General features: G+C 35.7%; 1 protein-coding gene across 1 annotated transcript in view; it reads right to left on the reverse strand.

Moving 5' to 3' along the window:
* Positions 1-19,677, reverse strand: part of LOC138715539 (uncharacterized) — a 171,754-nt gene that overhangs the window by 81,947 nt on the left and 70,130 nt on the right. The window contains exons 8-11 of the mRNA XM_069848584.1: positions 16,688-16,829; positions 9,418-9,641; positions 7,353-7,575; positions 4,023-4,219 (exon numbers count right to left, since the gene is read on the reverse strand). Of these exons, the coding sequence (XP_069704685.1) occupies positions 4,023-4,219; positions 7,353-7,361 (206 nt within the window). The 5' untranslated portion in view covers positions 7,362-7,575; positions 9,418-9,641; positions 16,688-16,829. The remainder of the gene's footprint in view (positions 1-4,022; positions 4,220-7,352; positions 7,576-9,417; positions 9,642-16,687; positions 16,830-19,677) is intronic.

Genomic DNA, 19,677 nt, shown 5'->3' on the forward strand with positions numbered 1-19,677 from the left:
TGGGAAACAAGGAAATAAAAATTCTTTATTATGTAGATGACGTTGTTTTATTTGCTGAAATGTTGATGATCTCCAGCGATCATTTCACCAGTTTAACATGACTGTATATCATCAAAAGACTAAAGCTATAACAATCTCGATTTCCTGGTATAATACACAAGTTGTTGTGGTTAATAATGTTATTGATCAAGTGTCAAAATTAAAATTTTAAAAAATAAATATTACTACTTATGCAAGTTTGAAGTAACCATTTGAACGAACAAATAAAGGTAACAGAATTCCAGTATATTTAAGGGAAACAATTTGGAAAAATTAACATTTTAGGGATGACCCAAAAGGCAAAAGTAAGCATAAACAAATCAATTGTGAAACCAATTTTATTACAGTTGAAACTAATTTATATGTAACCCAGATTTACGTAGTTCTGATTTAAGCACAGGATTTTGTTTGTCCTGGCAAAGCAGCATTTTATTATAGTCGCGTTGCTGTTATTTCCGGTATGACTCCTCCTCTTTGCTTAAGCCTTAGGAAGTAAAGGCTCTATAAAGACTAGGTAGGTATTATCGTTCGCCATTTCCGTTCTTTCGTTCCTGAACTACCAGACGAGGAATCGATTTGCCACACCGTTAAACATTATCATGTCGTAGCTCCTATGATAATAAATCAAATGCACTGTAATTGAGCAAATAATTGAGTGGCAAATAACGTCTTCGTGTGCTTTCTGCAAACGCCAATGAAAGAGGCAAAATGGCGGGCGATTATATTAAGTATTTATCGAGCCTTAGGAAGTGCATAACGTCATAAGCAGCGAATCACAAGACACACACATTTAAATGTAGCAACGTGATTGGCTGTCGGAAATGAGAGTAACAGGACTATACCTATAAATTTTCTTTGAGTTATACCTAACTAATTTAATTGAGGAAGGATATTCAATTAATGAAGGGCATGCATTTTCATATGAAGCAACATTCCAAAATTAGTCCTGGCTTCACTGCGGCTCACTCAACATGCCTATTATCACGAATTACGAATCACATGAGTGGTCACAAAGGCCTGCAGCTGCTCTCGATGCTGATCACGCCCATAGCGAGGGGAGGTGGTGTCGCTGGTCACACAAATTGCATTGATTCACGGCCTAACATTAGCATTCCACTGTGGCTCATAGTCTTCCTAAAGTAAGCATTTTAAATTCTGCCTTTTTTTGTTTCATCAAAGATCCCGGAACAGTGTCCATTAAATCGGTGTGGGGAAAGACATATTCTATGATAAAACATAATAACAGAGGTTCTCAAATGGAATAAAATCGAAAAAAGATGACCATAAGACAACATTCATTGCAATTACGCGATAATATTGAATCTGACTGTGAATAAAAATGTATATTTACATGGAAAGATACTGCTACTGTTTTTCAATAGCAACTCTCTTGATAGCTCATGCTATTTTTTTCTCTTACAGTAGAACCCCTTTTTAAGGAATCTCTGAGGGATTACTTTTTTCACCTTAAATACTGCTTGCATAAAATGGGAGGAAATTCTCTTCAAAATATGTGACTGGTCTCAGTCAATAAATTAGTATTAAATTGTAACAAAACTAACATAATTCAATTTAAATCCTCTCCAAATTCGACGTCGCAAATTTCTAGTGCAATAATTAATAATAGATCCCTATTAGAAACAACAACAACCAAATTTCTTGGCTTAAAAATTGATAATGTGTTAAATTGGAAAAATTATATTAAAGAAATTACCCCCAAACTAAATTCAGCTTGTTTTGCTATTAGATCTATGCAAAAGATAGTAAATATCAATACCTTAAAAACAATATACTTTGCATACTTCCACTTGGTAATGAGTTTTGGAATAATAATCTGGGGAAATTCCACAGATGGTAACAATATATTTCTATTACAAAAAAGAGTAATTAGAATAATAGTAGGTGCCAAATCTAGGGAATCGTGTAGGACTATTTTAAAAAAACTACAAATAATCCCCATGGCTTGTCAGTATATCTTTTCATTAATGATCTTCCTCGTATGTAATTGTGAAAACTTTGTAACTAATTCAACAGTTCATAGCATAAATACACGTCAAAAAAATGACTTTCATACTCCATCGGCAAGTCTATCATGCTATCAAAAAGGAGTGCGTTATATGGCAGTAAAAATTTTTAATAGCCTCCCTATTGATATAAAAAATGAAACTCAAAACATAAAATTATTTAGGGCCAAATTAAAAACGTAACTAATTTCTCACGCCTTCTATTCTGTAGGTGAATTCATGACATTCAATAACACTTCATGAAATTGATACTAAAACTATGTGTTGTACTAGTAGACTATATTGTAAAACTCGTCTGTATATATTTCATCTAGACTGTGACTATAAATTAAGATTTTATAATAGTATTAAGTTTTTTGACTTGTTCCATATTCTAGCTGTAAGCATGTATGAATACCATGGAATGTTAATAAATACAATACAATACAATACAATACAAAGCTTAAATTAATTAGTACTAACATGTGCGTTATATACCAAACATTATAATTAATTAATTAGGCCTACAATTATTATTTACAATATATTTCATTATATTTCTTAACTCTTCAAATGGTGAGACATGAATGATTTTCCATCTGGTTGAACCCGAACCACAATGAAACTCGGCATTGAAAATTTCTTCTTTGTTCTTCATTATTCCCCGTAATGAAGTAGTTGGCAAACCATGCTTTTCTGTCATATGCGATACTGTTATGTGAGGATTAACCTCCACATTTCTTATTATTTTCACTTTCCGTCTGATAGTTAATTTCTTCCATTTAGTTGCCATTATAACAGTGTATAAACAGTATAAACTAACAAATGAACATGGAAACAGGATCCACACAACTCACGAGAACAAAGCAAGCAAAGCAACCACTCTGCGAAAGCAAGACCATAAAGAACTGCAAAGAATAATGTTACTGCGTGGCACCACATTACTATCTGATACTACTGGTTACTGAAAGTCTATTCAATATTTCTGGCTTCATTATCACAAAATCCACTTCAAAAATATTCCTTAAAAGTGGGATTTTTCTTAACCCAGTTTCCTTAAAAGCACGAATTAATTACATTATTCTTATGGCAATTTGGCTGGGCCTTAATAGATTATTCCTTAAAAACGGAATTTCTTAAAAGTGGCAATGTTAAAACGGGGTTTTACCACAGTCTAATATCATACAGTCACGAAGCTTAAGGTGATATTTGGCATTTCTCGTGATACAGTGCTGCAAGCAGTTAGCAACTGGGAGTACTAGGAACAATAGACTGTGCCAGTACTATTTCGCATTGTTCCTTGTGAAGAAAAGTTGTGTAAACTGTGAAATGTTCGTTATCGGTTGTAATAAATGTTAATGGCTAAAATACAATAATTAGAATAATAATATGGGACAAGGAGGAGACGTTTGCAGTGCTATAAACTGTAAGAAAAAGAGGCCAGAGTTATCCTTCTTCTGAAAGAGCCAGCAAGCTGAGTTCATAAAACATACTATGTACCGTACTTCATGAAAATAATAAATAAACCTTATGTATTTAATATTTCAATAAAGGAAGGGAAGTGTCAAAAACAAGATAACGAAAGTATAATACATTTTGTCGTCTGCTAGGGAAGGGGTCTGTGATGAGTAGAGCTCTATATAGACAGAGTACCGCAAAGGTCAGTGGCTGGACCCAAGCCCTCACTCTGTTAACATTGTTGGAATAGGGAAATTGATGCTCTCTCTGTTTTTATGCTGCAAATTCCATTCTAGGGCACTGATAATAATTGTAAATACACTGACATGTAGCTAAATGTCTCACGTATGACCTATGAACTTTTAAATGTAATATCTCAATTAGAAGCATTGCAAATACATGTTACTCGCATATTAGCTCTGGCAAAGAGAGAGAGTAAATGTACAATGTAGACCTACTGCAAGTATTATTGTACCCCTTTTTAGGAAATATATTTTGTTATCATTTAGAGACTTATCTAACCTCTCTGTCAGTGATTCACTTTCTTTCAAGGCTTTGTTTAACTTCTTTTTAATCACATCAAGCTGACATTGAAGCACACCAATTTCCTGCTCCATCTGCTGTGAATCTTTCTTCAGGCCACAGTTGCATTCTTCTGGTGGAATGGATAAATCTGCAGATTTCTCTGTAGTCCAGGTTTCCAATTCGTTAGTGCCAGCCTGTGTCATATTTAAAATGGAAAATATTATGAAAAATAAGAAAGCTGCAGGCCTAATACAAATTTTATTATTTAATTATATATCATTATAATATAGTTAAGATATATAATATATTATAACTTATGTATCACATATAATATAGTGTTACTATAAATGATCGTTTCGATTACAAACTTGAATAACTATCGTTAAGAGACACTTAGAAACATGATATTGGTATCAATGGAAAGAGAAACTCAAATATTTTTTGTTATGTTGGTGAACCTGTCGCATATTTATTAATTTCGTTGCTAGGAGGAGATGTAACAGAAATAGTTGCAAACGAAGATAGGAGGGCATTTTATGTGCTAGATTTTCACATATCCCAGTCTGTTGCCACTGTACAACGCAATTTTAGAAGAAAATTTGGTGTTGATCCACCCAGTGGGTCCAGTATCCGTAAGTGGTATGCTGACTTCAAAACGAGGGGATGCATCTGTAAGCGGAAATCAACCGCTCGTCCATCAGTAAATGAGGCAAATGTGGAGCGTGTGAGAGAGAGTTTCACACAAAGTCCACAGAAATCCACCGTAAAAGCCAGTACAGAATTAAACATCTCCCAACAAACTGTGTGGAAGATTTTACGGAAACGTTTGAAGTTCCATCCATACTGTCTGCAATTGTTGCAGGCTCTGAAACCAGACGACAAAGCCAAGCGACAGTCTTTCTGTGAGGAATGGAAACTGAAGGTTTCATCGAATCATTGGTGTTTAGTGACAAAGCCACTTTCCATCTGTCAGGAAAAGTACACAAACACAATGTCAGGATATGGGCTTTGGAAAATCCTAACAATTATGTGGAACATGTACACGACTCCCCCATAGTGAACGTGTTTTGTGCTATAAGCTGTGAAAAGGTGTATGGCCTTTTCTTTTTTGTCGAGGCGACAGTCACAGGTAATTCGTACCTAGACATGTTACAGTTATGACTTCTTCCACAACTGGAACAGGACATCGAAGGTCTCATTTTTCAGCAGGATGGGGCACAACCCCATTACCACTTAGATGTCAGAAACGAACTGAATACACGACTTCCAAGGAGATGGATTGGACGTGCTGGCCGTGAAGACTTAGAATGTTTGCATTGGCCTCCACGTTCCCCCGAACTCACTCCTTGTGATTTTTTCTGTGGGGTTTTATAAAATAACAAGTGTATCAGCCACCATTACCATCTACCATTGAGGATCTTCGTGTCCACATCACAGAGGCCATTGCACTGGTGGATGGTCCAATGCTACAACATGTATGGCAGGAAATTGACTACAGACTTGATGTCTGTTGTGTGACACATGTGAGCACATGTGACTTACGGTTGTGAACCAAATGTTTCTCTTTCTGTTCCATGTTACATGTTTTGCAGTGAAAAAATTGTTGGAGTTTCTGTTTCTGTTGATACCAATTTAATGTTTTTTTAATTTTCTAATTTTTGCTGATTTATGAGTAGCACATGTGATTTAACCGAATGGATAACAAAAAATATTTGAGTTTCTCTTTCCATTGATACCAGTATCATGTTTCTAAGTGTCTCCTAACGATAGTTATTCAAGTTTGTAATCGGAAAGATAATTTATAGTAACACTGTATATTGTATTATATTATGTTAAATTTTATTGATTTATTTTATATATTATTATATTATATTATATTATATTATGTATAGGAAATAATCAGCATTTGCGAGGAAATAAACCAGCATTAATACCATACTCACTTCGCATAATCGTGAGTGTTTAGTTGGTGTTCATTTGCACCAGTTTATCCTTGCCCTTGAGGTATCCGATAAAGATGTAAATCTTTCTCTTGCCTTGTGTTATATCCATATACACAACACTGAGGCATTTTACTGTCTTTAAACTAAGAAGAAAATTACTATTTAATTCAGTTTAATGGTTTTCTTATGCTACTACTAGTAGGCAAAGTCACGTGAACCAGAGTGCCGCATTGTTGGCAAGTGGCAAGGAAAACAATTAAGATACTCTGTCTATATAGAGCTCTAGTGATGAGGCAATAATAGTGATCCTAATGGTTAGCAGCTAAAGTTCAACTGTCACTGGATGCATATTCCATACGTACTGAGCTTTGTGACTGTATGTACTAGACTGTGGTTTTACTGTACTTGCCAGTGATGTCTCTTGCTACCCTAAATTGAGATTTCTGTAGTGTTGTCTGTGATTTTTGTTCATGGTTGTATTATTCTTGCAGACGGGAGATAAAATAGTCCACTTCCACGTGGTATTCCTTAGGCTAGCTCAGTAACTCTTCCAGAAGTTAACAAGAGAAAAACACAATTTTACGGAAGGTAAAAGATCAATACAAAATTAATTGCTACACTGACAAGAACACATTCGCAGTAACAATTAAAAAATACTCTCCATGCTTATTTTCCTATTTCTACAAGGTGTTAATCCTTTTCAAAAATCCTGTTTATTAAACAAACAGCATTCTGGTTTACTGTACCAGATACTGGAAAATACAATAACAATGTCAATGTATAACGATTGCATAATACTGCTCTTCAGTTTATTTAGTGTGTGAGTCCCAGCAGTGTGACACAGAAAGAACTGCAACTTAAATATATATATATATATTCTTTAGTGACAGACACAACAGACACTTCGCCAACAAGAATCTCAGAATAATTCTCGTTACATATTGCAATGGCAGAAAATAAGGTAAAGTCACAGACTTTATGTCTATTCTATTAAAATGCTTCTTAAACATTTTACTTTATGGCTGATAATTTGGGCACTAGCACAAAATACAGTAATTACGATAAAATATACAGGTAGCTCAAATGAAAGTTTCGAAAGAAAATGTAAGAGTTGAGTTCCAAATAAATTCGGTAACGAAGTTGTAGGATGCAGCGTGAAATGGACAGAACATAATTTACTCAGAATGAAAAAAACTACAGACTATTTAAAACAGCTTCCTATTACAATCCAAAGTCTGAACAAGATCAATAAGAGTACAGATCCAGTGAACATTGAAAGAGCTGTAAAGCTAAAAATTTCAGTGTTTAGACTCTGAAGTGTAGAAAAAGAAAGTGACACCAGAAGTCCATATTTACACGAAAGGTAGATGCTAACTCTACTTACCATATACATATCCTAACTATGAAGTAGACATCATCAACCATACTAGATGTCTGTGAACCCTCTTCTAAAGCATCCATAGCTACAGCCTTCATGAAATATCTTTCTAGCAACAGATAATTTCCCAGAAGCTCCTGCATGCGGTGACAGAGCTCACTTCCCTGCAGCATGGCTTCCAACTCTGACACCAGAGCACTTCGATTAGCACACCAATTTCCAAGTCATTCTTGAAAAAAGTAAAACGAGTAAGGTAACACAAACAAGCAAATGTAGTCAAACTACTATCAACAACAAGCACAAAAAACATCATTATGACCTCTTCTTCCATCAAGGATGTGGGAGATGTCAGTGAAAGCTTCACAGCATCCTTACATTTCATTGAAGTTATTAAATCACATTTATCTATAACAAATTACAAATATTCTTCAAATATAACTGAAATATGATAAATAGTTAATACAGTTGTATGAACACAATGTTTTCATCAAGGCTTCTTTACTCAGACATGTTTTGGGGTTACTGCTGTCCCATCATCAGTAATTAACAGTGGCTCCAACAGAAAAGGAACCCAGAGGTTCAATGTTGCCCTCACATAAGTTCGCCATTGGTCCCTATCCTGTGCAAGATTAATCCAGTCTCTATCATAATAACCCACTTCCCTCAAATCCATTTTAATATTATCCTCCATCTATGTTTCGGGCTTCCCAAAGGTCTTTTCCCCTCCGGCCTCCCAACTAACATTCTATATGCATTTCTGGATTCGCCCATACATGCTACATGCCCTGCCCATCTCAAACATCTGGATTTGATGTTTATAATTGTCAGGTGAAGAATACAATGCGTGCAGTTCTGCGTTGTGTAACTTTCTCCATTCTCCTGTTACTTCATCCCTCTTAGCCCCAAATATTTTCCTAAGTACCTTATTCTCAAACACCCTTAATCTCTGTTCCTCTCTCAAAGTGAGAGTCCAAGTTTCACAACCATATAGAACCACCAGTAATATAACTGTTTTATAAATTCTAACTTTCAGATTTTTTGACAGCAGACTGGGCAACAAAAGTTTCTCAACCGAATAATAACAGGCATTTCCCATATTTATTCTGTGTTTAATTTCCTCCCAAGTGTCATTTATATTTGTTACTGTTGCTCCAAGATTCTTGAATTTTCCCACCTCTTCGAAGGATAAATTTCCAATTTTTATATTTCCATTTCGTACATGAGACATAATCATATACTTTGTCTTTTCGGGATTTACTTCCAAACCTATTGTTTTACTTCCTTCAAGTAAAATTTCCGTGTTTTCCTTAATCATTTGTGGATTTTCCCCTACCATATTCATTCATCTGCGTAGACAAGAATCTGATGTAACCCATTCAATTTCAAACCCTCTCTGTTATCCTGGACTTTCCTAATGGCATATTCTAGAGCAAAGTTAAAAAGTAAAGATGATAGTGCATCTCCATGATTTAGCCCGCAGTGAATTGGAAAACATCTGACAGAAACTGGCCTACATGGACTCTGTTGCACATTTCACTGAGAAACATTTTAATTAATAGAACTAGTTTCTTTGGAATACCAACTTCTGTAAGAATATTATATAAAACTTCCCTCTTAACAGAGTCATATCGGTATGCCTTTTTCAAGTCTATGAATAACTGATGTACTGTACACTTATACTCCTATTTTTTCTCCAATATCTGTCGAATACAAAAAATCTTATCAATAGTTGATCTTTTACGCCTAAAACCACATTGATGGTTCCCAATAATTTCATCTACATACGGAGTTAATCTTCTGAAAAGAATATTGGACAAAATTTTGTACGACGTCAACAAAAGTGATATTCCTCAAAAGTTAATATCAGTCTTGTCTCCCTTCTTAAAAATAGGTACCGGTACAATTATGGAATCCTTGTTCTGATACAATTTCCTTTTCCCAAATAGCAAGCTCAATATATTAAAAAGTAAAAATGTCTGACTTCTTAGTAAGGACGGCTGCCTCTCCCGATCTCCAAAGCTGTCCCTGATGGTCAGTATATACGTATAGCAGGCGAATTATTGTGACTTACCATAATTCTCCCTCTAATGAAATGAACACAGAGTTCAGCATGTGAGTGCATGATAGTTAGTTCTCCAACTCCTTGGGATCTAGCTGGTCTGGAGGCTTCCCATACATATTATTGCTGCATTCATTGCTGCACTATCTTTTCCAAACGACGATATTTGCTAAACTCAGACATGATTCGTTTGCTCTCACAAACACATTCCCTTTGAAGATATGTCAGCAATCTTCCTGTATAAGAAAGAATACATATTATCTCACATCCTATAATGAGACAACTCAACTGTGTCACCTTCATAATAATATCGTGACTACAAAAGTTCTTTTTTAATCAGAGAATATGAAATCATTAATGTTAATTGTGGTTTTAGGCTTTATAATTTATTTTCCAAGTTTCACATCCCAGTACCATTCAGCAATGAACATTTCACGATTAACATTAAATTGTCAATATAATGTGAAAGAACAGTTAAGTGAAACATAATAAAATTAATATTTTGTTCTTTTCTAATTTTCTATGCTTATCTCTTGTCCAAATGTCATGGGTTCTAATCTTGCTGAAAGCAATGAAGTTTTAGGGGGAATATAATATCTAACTCTGGATTATATCAAATTAGGAAACTGTAAAAGATTTCTCTGTTAATGAATAAAAACGAATAAAGGCAAAATTCTATGTTCAACCCCATCCATTACATGTACTCAATTTTCAACTTTTCTTAGCATTGAAGAGACCTCTAGTAGGAAAGGAATGGACACATTTTTACTCAAAATCTCACTATCCACAGTATTCTGTGTAATAATACCCACTGAGGTGCACAAACTGAAAATGGATATCAGTGGAACCCAGATTTCCATGTTTTTATATAAACTTGTTACACTTCTCAAATATTTGTTTTATACCTTACTGATTCCAAATAACCATACTTTTCCATGCCTGTTTGCATGTTTTGGCCTTTTTGGGAGTAAATTCATGCATAATGCATGTTTTGAATATATTAGATTTAATAGCACATATTTAGAATTTTATATTGCATGTTATGTTCTTTTTTCTGGATTTAGTGGATATATTATGTTAACTTGCGTAATAGTACCTTTATGAATGTTGCTTCGTAAAATCTGCTATTTCCACGGTATTTGTTTATTGAGGAAAAAAAATAAAAGAAAGCTCCCCGTAATATGGTTTTGTAGCAACCAAAGACTTCGCACTAATCCCTCCCTTTGTTACACTGAAATTTCCAACCCCCAACTCTCTCTCATTACACGCCAGGGGTCAAAATATTGAAAGAAAGGAAGCCAGGAGCAGCATGCTTGCAAACTGCAATTTAGTATACTTTTGTGTCGAATTGTGAAGTGTTGCTATAGCTCCTGTTAGAACTGCAAGAATAAATCTTGTGTTAAAATGCATTGAGGAAAAGGAATTTCTAAAGACGGACAGTGATGCAGTTTATTGTGATTGTTGTAATAAAGACGTAAGCACTTGTGTATTTTGGGCCGCATCGTGGTTAAGATGTAACGCTGCAAAGCCGGAAGATCACAGGTTCGATTCTCGATGGAATCATGACCATGCGGAATGCAAAAGACTTACAATTCGAATAATTTCAAGGGAAAAATTGTTCCGGGACCGGGTATCGATCCCGGGATCTCTCGTTGAACGTACCAGCGCTCTGCCAACTGAGCTACCCGGGAACTCCACCCGACACCGTCTCAACTTTTCCCTTTATATCCACACAACTCGCGTGGACTGACGAAACGCCAGAGACCCACATCGAGTGCACACAATCTCTGTGTGACTTGGAATTGTGGTTGAGACGGTGTCGGGTGGAGTTCCCGGGTAGCTGAGTTGGCAGAGCGCTGGTACATTCAACCAGAGGCCCCGGGATCGATACCAGCCCCGGAACAATTTTTCCCTTGAAATTATTCAAATCTGCTTTACAGGGCGCTTTACCTGAAAGACTAGATTTGCATAATATATACGTCACTGTGTAAGTTAACAGAAAACCACAATTCCAAGTCACACAGAGTTTGTGTGCACTCGATGTGGGTCTCTGGCGTTTCGTCAGTCCACGCAAGTTGTGTGGATATAAAGGGAAAAGTAGAGACAGTGTCGGGTGGAGTTCCCAGGTAGCTCAGTTGGCAGAGCGCTGGTACGTTCAACCAGAGGCCCCGGGATCGATACCCGGCCCCGGAACAATTTTTCCCTTGAAATTATTCAAATCTAATTTACAGGGAGCTTTACCTGAAAGACTAGATTTGCATGACTTACAATTCGATCTCACTTTGTCCCAAATTTCATCTCTTAAGTATGGATCTGTCACTTCTTGTGATGTAGAACGATCATTTTCTGTGTTCAAGAATGTGCTTCAGATAAACACATGAGCTTAAGTGAAGAAAATTTTGAGAAATTAGTTGTAGTAAGCTTATGTTGTTTCAAAATAAAATATAAATGTAACATCATGTAGAACTCAATTTTGATAGTGCATATTTTTTTCTTTCACTTCATTGTGCATGTCTTGTCATATGATAGTGCACGAATGCATGCATGTTTTAAGATTTGACAGTGCATGAAAATCCGGCTCTAGATATCAGTTAAGCCAAGACAAGAGAAGAAGAGCCAAAGACATCAGAGAGTTTTGACAGTCCGCCTGTCTGTAATTCTTTAATGCTATCATGACGCCATTAATTGCAGAGCCTATCAGAATCAAGATATATATGCTAGTGTAATAAGTAAAGCGCGGATTTCTAAGCACAATCAAATAGTAAAATAAGCACGAAAAATGGTGAAAAGAAGCCCCAAAATAACCAAAAACGAATACACGGAAACAGCAAAATAGGCACGAAAAATGGTGTGAAAAGAAGCCCCAAAATAACCAAAAACGAATACACGGAAACAGCAAAATAAGCACGAAAAATGGTGAAAATAGACACCAAAATAAGCAAAAACGAATACACGGAAATATGATAAATTATTTGTTTCGTAGAACTCTCCCCTTATTGAAGGCTGTCACACTGGAAAAAGAAGATTCTCGTCTTTATACTGACTTCTAACAGTTTCAGTGACACAGGTAAACCGTGAGCAAGGCACGTCAAGTGAACTAATTTAGGGTAAAGAACTTTTAATCCAGCTCCTGCTTTAACAATATATGCAGCAGCATCACTGAGAAATAACAATAAATTGTCATACCGAATCCCTTCTAGCCACAAGAAAAGTAACGAGTCGTTGAAAAATTTTGCAACAGTGGAATGATTTATTCAGTCAAGTAGCTATTTGTATATTAAGAAGAAATAATCTGCCGCCTGTTTTCATAGCACCAACTACAGCACTACACATGCACTGTCCCGATGCATCTGTGGTTTCATCAATAGAAATTAGTATGTTTTCGTCCTACATTTTATCCCGAATATTACAAATTACTTCTTGAAAACACTGTGGCATATAGTTTTTGCGCAATGTAGATTCGTCCGGCACCTTTTTGTTTGTGTATTCTTCTAAAAATACCCGAAGCTGCACATTATTCAATTTCCACAATGGAATGTCAGAATCTGCTAATGCTAAACACATGTCTTTAAAAAATGTATCACTAGAATTCAATTGTACATTGCTTTTAATCAGTTGCTGGTTTAACTTAGATTTATTCTTAAACCTGTCCTTATGCTGCACAATGTCATATTTTTTCTTCGCAGAAACACTCTTTTCACACACCAAACAAAATAAAACACTGCCGTCCTCATTGAAAATATTACTTCCAAACTCATTTACGCATTTGCATAAGAATGCTGATTGAGAGGTTTTTGTGGGTGGCATTCCTTAACTACAACAGCAGCAATCTCACACACCTTATCAAACCAACGCATGTTGCACAACTTGCACACTGCAGCTTGGAACTCGGAGATTCACCATCCGTGCACATGACATCATTCCGATAAGTGCGATAACCGATTGACCTGCCTAGTCGTAGAAGCTTGGTGGGGAATCCCAAGGTTCTCTCCTAATTAGAACTACGCAGTATTATTTCGCATCATCCTGGGTCATTGCTTTCTTACACATTCGACTGAAGTCACCTTTTATTAGCCAATAAAAAAAGGGAATCAGTGATAAATCACGGAGAGGAGTGAAATAACACACTTTTAAAATTACAGCTTTGGGTAAAATATGCAGTTTGAATTAAAAATCATAAAATAAGTAAGCAAAACGTTTTCCTGCGAAATAAGCATTTATTAACACTAATAAACATAGTTAAAATTTCTTATCTAGGTGTGTCTTACAAAGAATAATCTTTCTGCTTACCTTTAAAAGTGTGGAAAAAAATATGCATTCTGCTTAGAAATCCGGGCTTTAGTAATAAGCAGTGACTATTCAAAGCAGATAACGTGAACCCTAATGCTGTGAAGATACAATGGCTTCTCCTTTGAGATTGAATATTACCAACAATATTAGGGTGCTGCCAGTACTGTCAAGGTAATTTTTTTCTTGATCATACGCCCTCCCCCTTGTTTTCTCCCTTGAAATATATTTTACTCTCCTCTATCTCGCCAACTGTCATTTAATGATTTTTTTTTATATTAAAGAAGAAGTAAAGAAATTGTTTTGCTTTACATTTTAATTGTACAACAAGATTTAAAGAATACACCATGTAGCCCCACCATAGATGCACACTTGTCTCGTGAATCTTGGAATGTGTATTTGGAGCACTTCTTGTTTTTCAACCATTATTTTATATAATTGTGGATTCCAGTGCTGCAGAGGTGGACAATTTTTGTTTATGAACATCAAACAAAATACATTAGGAATAGCAAGAGATGGTCTAAGATCTGTACAGATCGTGTACAAAACTTAGGCAACCATATGCTGTATGACTCCATACAGACAAAATTTTCTTTTCTCCATACGATTAAATAAAAAAAATTGTGGGTTTCCATCGCCTCCATGACAGCACTGGATGCTGCTCTTTCTTCTGAAAACATTTGCATCAACAAAATGTCTTCTACATCTAAATCTTCACATAATGCCACAATTTGTAGTCTTTCTTCCATTTCCTTATGAAGGAGAAACATATACAATTAAGATGACTTAACAATAACAATAAACAAATAAGCGCGAATGTTATTGATGACTCAGCAGATTTGGAGGTATTTTCTATTCATGACGAACCTGCTGTCATTACAAAAAAAATGTATTTTGATTGTTTTAAATTTCTATTTTATATAGATGTAATAGTAGATAATTGAAGGGCTTAGTGGAAGAAGGGGGTATCCCTCAAAAGTATGTTTTTGAGATATTTAGCATTTTGTTAGATTCTCTGTAACTTAAGGAAAATAATAAGAATCACAAAGTCTTTTGGGTAATGTGTTAGGTAGGTATTGAACTAACTTTCTGCAAATGTAGAGCATAATATCTTCATTATTATTGTTATTGTAGGAAAATTTCACTTACGATATACTATATTTTACAACAAAGAAAGAAACTAACTTTGAAAGGTATTAATCAAAAGACACTTAAATAAGATTCATTTGTTTGTCTGTTGAGTCAACTGTCCGAAGACAGGTCTGAACCTCATAAGTGATACCAACAAGGCACCACTTATGAGGCAACTAGACCAGGAGGTAATGGGTTATGATCATTGTTTTCTACTTCACATCCATTATCTGATTTCAAATTTAAATAACAGTTGTGATGAATTGGAGGTATGAACTTTAAAATGGACAGTATGTCAGGACACTAAGCAGCTTTGATGAGCATTCCATCGGGGTGCTTTGGTTTCATAACTGTGCTTGCTATACAGGGTGTTAAAAATATCCAATATTTTAGGAGGTGCTAGTATGCATCAAAACAAGAAAATAATGTCTAATAAACATGGGTCCTACAACACATACTTTCTGAACACTTCTTCATAGGAGGTGCCTAATCTGATGTCCACTCAATCACAATGCATTTCTCTGCCCTTTGGCGTAAGGAATCACGCACTCTTTGAAATTGACCTGATTCCTTTATGTGTCCCCATAACAAAAGTCTAAGAGATTTAGGTTTGGGGAACGAGCAGGCCAAGGTGTGGGGCTTCCCCGACCATTGCAGTGGTCTTGAAATGTCAACGTCAGGTGTTCACGCACATTGTGGTGAAAATGTGCTGGTGCGCCATCGTGTATGAACCACATCTGTAGTCCTGCTGACATGACACATTCTCCAGCAAGGCAGGCAATACGTTAATAAGAAAGTCCTAAAAGTCTCTGTGGTAGCACATATGGCCCTATTAATCTTTCACCAAGAATGCCTGCCCATACGTTGATTGAGAATGGGTGCTGATGCCTCGTTTCTTCAACTGCATGGGAATTTTCATCAGCCCACACATGCTGATTATGAAAATTCACAACACCATCTCTGCTGAACCCTGCTCATATCCGCAACCAGACTTTTGTTTTCAGTATTCCTTGCGACGTATCATTATTCCATGCCAAAGGTGTCAACTACGGTATGATTTTCTGGTAGTCTGCTGTATTGTAGGGCAGAGAAATGCATTGCCATGAATGGACGTCACATTGAGCACCTCTTATGAACAAGTGTGTGTTGTAGGACCCACGTTTATTAGGCATTATTTTCTTATTCTGATGCATACTATCACCTCCTAAAATAGTGGATACCTTTTAACATCCTGTATTTGGTGTCTTTTCTTTTGCTGTATGTTAGCGAACACTTTAGCAGACATTACTTTGTCTGTGCGTGTAATATATTCTTGTCCACTGTTTCGTGCCTTCTGTCTGCTGTTGTCTTTCCATTTTATGGATTTCTTTTCCTCTTTTTGCTATTATTTGTCTTATTTTCACCATTTCGTCACTTACAAAAACATTAGTACGGTCAACATCCGCCATGTTGCTTGGAAACTTATTGTATCAAAGCAGTATTCTCCCATTGGTCAGTTAGGTATACAGCTGGCCAATCAGAACCAAGGTTTCAAGGAACTGTGGGATACCTCCTTATTCCATTCAGAATTTTGATACAACTTACAAAGCCCTTTCATATGTTCATATTTACTTTAAAATGGGACTATCCCTTACTTAAATAGCACATTAAACTAACAGTAGATGGACTCAGCTTTCTTAATATGGACTTAGTTCATTTTTTACCAAAATGTGGGATACCCCCTTATTCCACTAACCCCTTCAATTGTATATTATTATTAACCTGGTACATTTGACATAAAATTCTTCATGGCAATACTAATTACGTTTCAGACAAAAGTATAACATGTTCAAAAAATATTTGGAATACAAAAATATTCACAAACCATAATGTCTCCACAAGAGGTTGATGAATTTCACTGATCCGAGCAATTCCTTCAAACAGTAGAGTCAACGTATCATCATAGATAACACTAGCTCGCTACTCTCCAAGGCAACTAGCAGATTCTTATGAGCTGTTTCTTGAAGCTAGAAATAAAAAAGGTAAGTGCTAAAATTGTACAAAATGTATAAGCATAACATATTTCTTAGTTCGCTTTCCACTCAGAAAATATGTTACTTCAAAAGAGATGCAATTCCACCGAAAAAGTACAGAAAACACCTTTAATATACAGTATATGGGTCATTCTCACGAAACCCATCGCAGTTCTTTCCCCTGCATAGATTTCTGTAATATCTTGTAACTTGAAAAATATCTCCTGTGTAAAGAATACAGCACTATTACACTTAGTTATCCTCCCTGAACTTTGGTCGATATTACATTTTCTTACCGTCATGCATAGCTTGGAATACCCAAACATGTGGACACCGTGGATATCCTGCACTACAAAATATAAATTTCAATAAATATCACCTTTAAACTATAAATCCGATTACAAAGAAACACATTGTATTGAAAAGTGCGTTAAAGGAAGTAAACATCTCATATACAACACTTTTATAAAAGTGCCCAATGTCACTACAGAAGTGGTGTAGTTTTTGTCCACGAGTTTTTGGCTTTGCCATGGAGTGGATGATTCTTCGCTTTGAATTTGCCGCTTTAAAAGAGAAGTTCAATGTGGTGCTTCCAGAACATTCGGGAGATGAAGACGGTGAAATGTCAATATTTTCTCAGACATACAAAAATATGCACTTGTGTATCAATTTCAAAAACAGCATCGACTAGCAAGTGTTATTTTTTTTAAGTGGACACCGTTGATAAAGTGCCAGCTAAACTACGGAAGGGGAAATTACCAACTCCTGGGTAAGTAATGATTTCATAGGCTATTTATGAAATATGATCGGAAAAATTAATATGTTTAAAAGTAATTAGAACACACCTGTGCGAAGTCTGAAATGTGAACACTGTGGGAGTGGACACCATGGCTGTAAACACCGTGCATTTATTTGGAACGGGATATTTAGTTCACAGGCCATGATAATTATTATTGATGTGATGTTTATAATGTAGCTGGAAAAATGCAGTCTCTACATAGTTCTATATGGATACAACATTGCGACTGTATCATGTATCTGTATTACACGATGAGTGGTGGTGAACTGACTAGTGGACGGAAAAAAACGAGAATAAGGGAAGGACAAGAAAAGAAAGCTTAAAGACAGAAATTTATAAAAGTAAAAAATTTCACGTTTCAAGAAATGGCAAAAGTCGAAACGTGCAACTTGCAAGGAAAATAGAACCAGAGTGTTTAACGATGGAAGCAGATCCTGAAAAGCATGCTGCTTACATAGCGTCGAGAGTAAGATATGGGCTGAGAGGAAGAAGGAAGGAAAAATTAAGACAGTTTCGGCCATGACTAATAGAGAATTAAGAGAGCAAAGGAAAAACAAAGAGAATAGATGAGAGAATATTGCACGAAAATTAAGAACAAATGTATTCAACAATGTAATCATAGTAATTTGGGAAAAGATGCAAAAAGCTCTTCTGCTAATAAAAGGTAGTGAAATTATTCGAAAACTAAAAGCCGAAACATTAAGCTTAAACTTTTAACAGAAAAATTGGAAAAGCTTTATTCACGTGTAAAAAAAAAATGAAAAAGGCCTATGCTGTACTCCATCTCGTATCACAGAGAAGAAAAAAGCAAATCAATCTTCCTCGCGCACTGCAGTTCATACTTTGCTAAGAGGGCGTCCAGTTCCTTCTGACATAAAGAAGAAACTGATCCTTGGAGAGTTGCTAGAACAACAATTAAAATCTTCATTTTCTTCTGTAGGATATAAAAGTAAACAATTAGTAAGACGCATCATATGTGGCAAAATAATTAAGAAGTATAAATGCTATAGCACTGTAAGAGAGTAGTTTCTCGCACAGCTGTTCGCCAGAATAATTCCTACAGACACAAGAGTAGCCACAGTTTGGAGTACAAGCATCACGTGATACAATAAAGGCACATCAGTATCAGTGGTGTAAAGAAAATCCAAATTTGTTAATTTTCAATGAATTGAGTTATATATATATATAAATTTCAATGTGTTTACTGTGGTATGGGTCATTGAAAATTTCCTATTGTGTAAAGGTGTTGGTTTGTGTCTTCTACAGAAGTGGTTCTTATTTTTTTGTAGGGCATACGTGTGTATGTACTTATAAAAGAATCAAAATTAAAGGTAAAATATTTATCATTATTGTTATTACTATAAATGTAAATCATTTCTTATTTCTATTTCATTATCTTCATGGAATAAGTGAAATCAGTCACCGGCGTACCTCGGTCGGCTGAGGCGCTTGCCTGTCGATCCGGAGTTTCACTTGGACTGGACTTGGGTTCGATTCCCGCTTGGACTGATTACCTGGTTGGGTTTTTTTCGAGGTTTCGTCAACCTTAAGGTGACTGTCAGGTAATCTATGGCGAATCCCTGGCCTCATCCAGCCAAATACCATCTCACTATCACCAATTCCATTCACGCTAAATAGCCGAGTAGTTGATATAGCGTCGTTAAATAACCGAGTAAAAAAAGTGTAATCCAATATGGTACTATTATTTATAAATATACAAATTAATGTGTATATCATTGTTGTGATGCTTCACAGTATTAATTAAATATGTTTGCGAGCGAACATAAATAGCCTACTTATTTCATTTTGTAATACGGCTCAATCGCATTATATCTAATAATAATCAGTTAATATTATTATGAATAATGAAAATTTGTGACTTATTTCATTTTCAGTATTGCTTTCAAGTCGGTGTGTAAATATCAAATTGCCTTTACCGAGCCAAAGGAATAATCCACGGATTAAAACTGTGGACACCGTGGAGATGCCATGGACACCGTGGAATCTGAAAATTGATTTTGTTTTATTTCTTGTAGCACACGA

Source organism: Periplaneta americana, chromosome 15 (assembly GCF_040183065.1).
Source record: "Periplaneta americana isolate PAMFEO1 chromosome 15, P.americana_PAMFEO1_priV1, whole genome shotgun sequence".
Taxonomy (NCBI): domain Eukaryota; kingdom Metazoa; phylum Arthropoda; class Insecta; order Blattodea; family Blattidae; genus Periplaneta; species Periplaneta americana.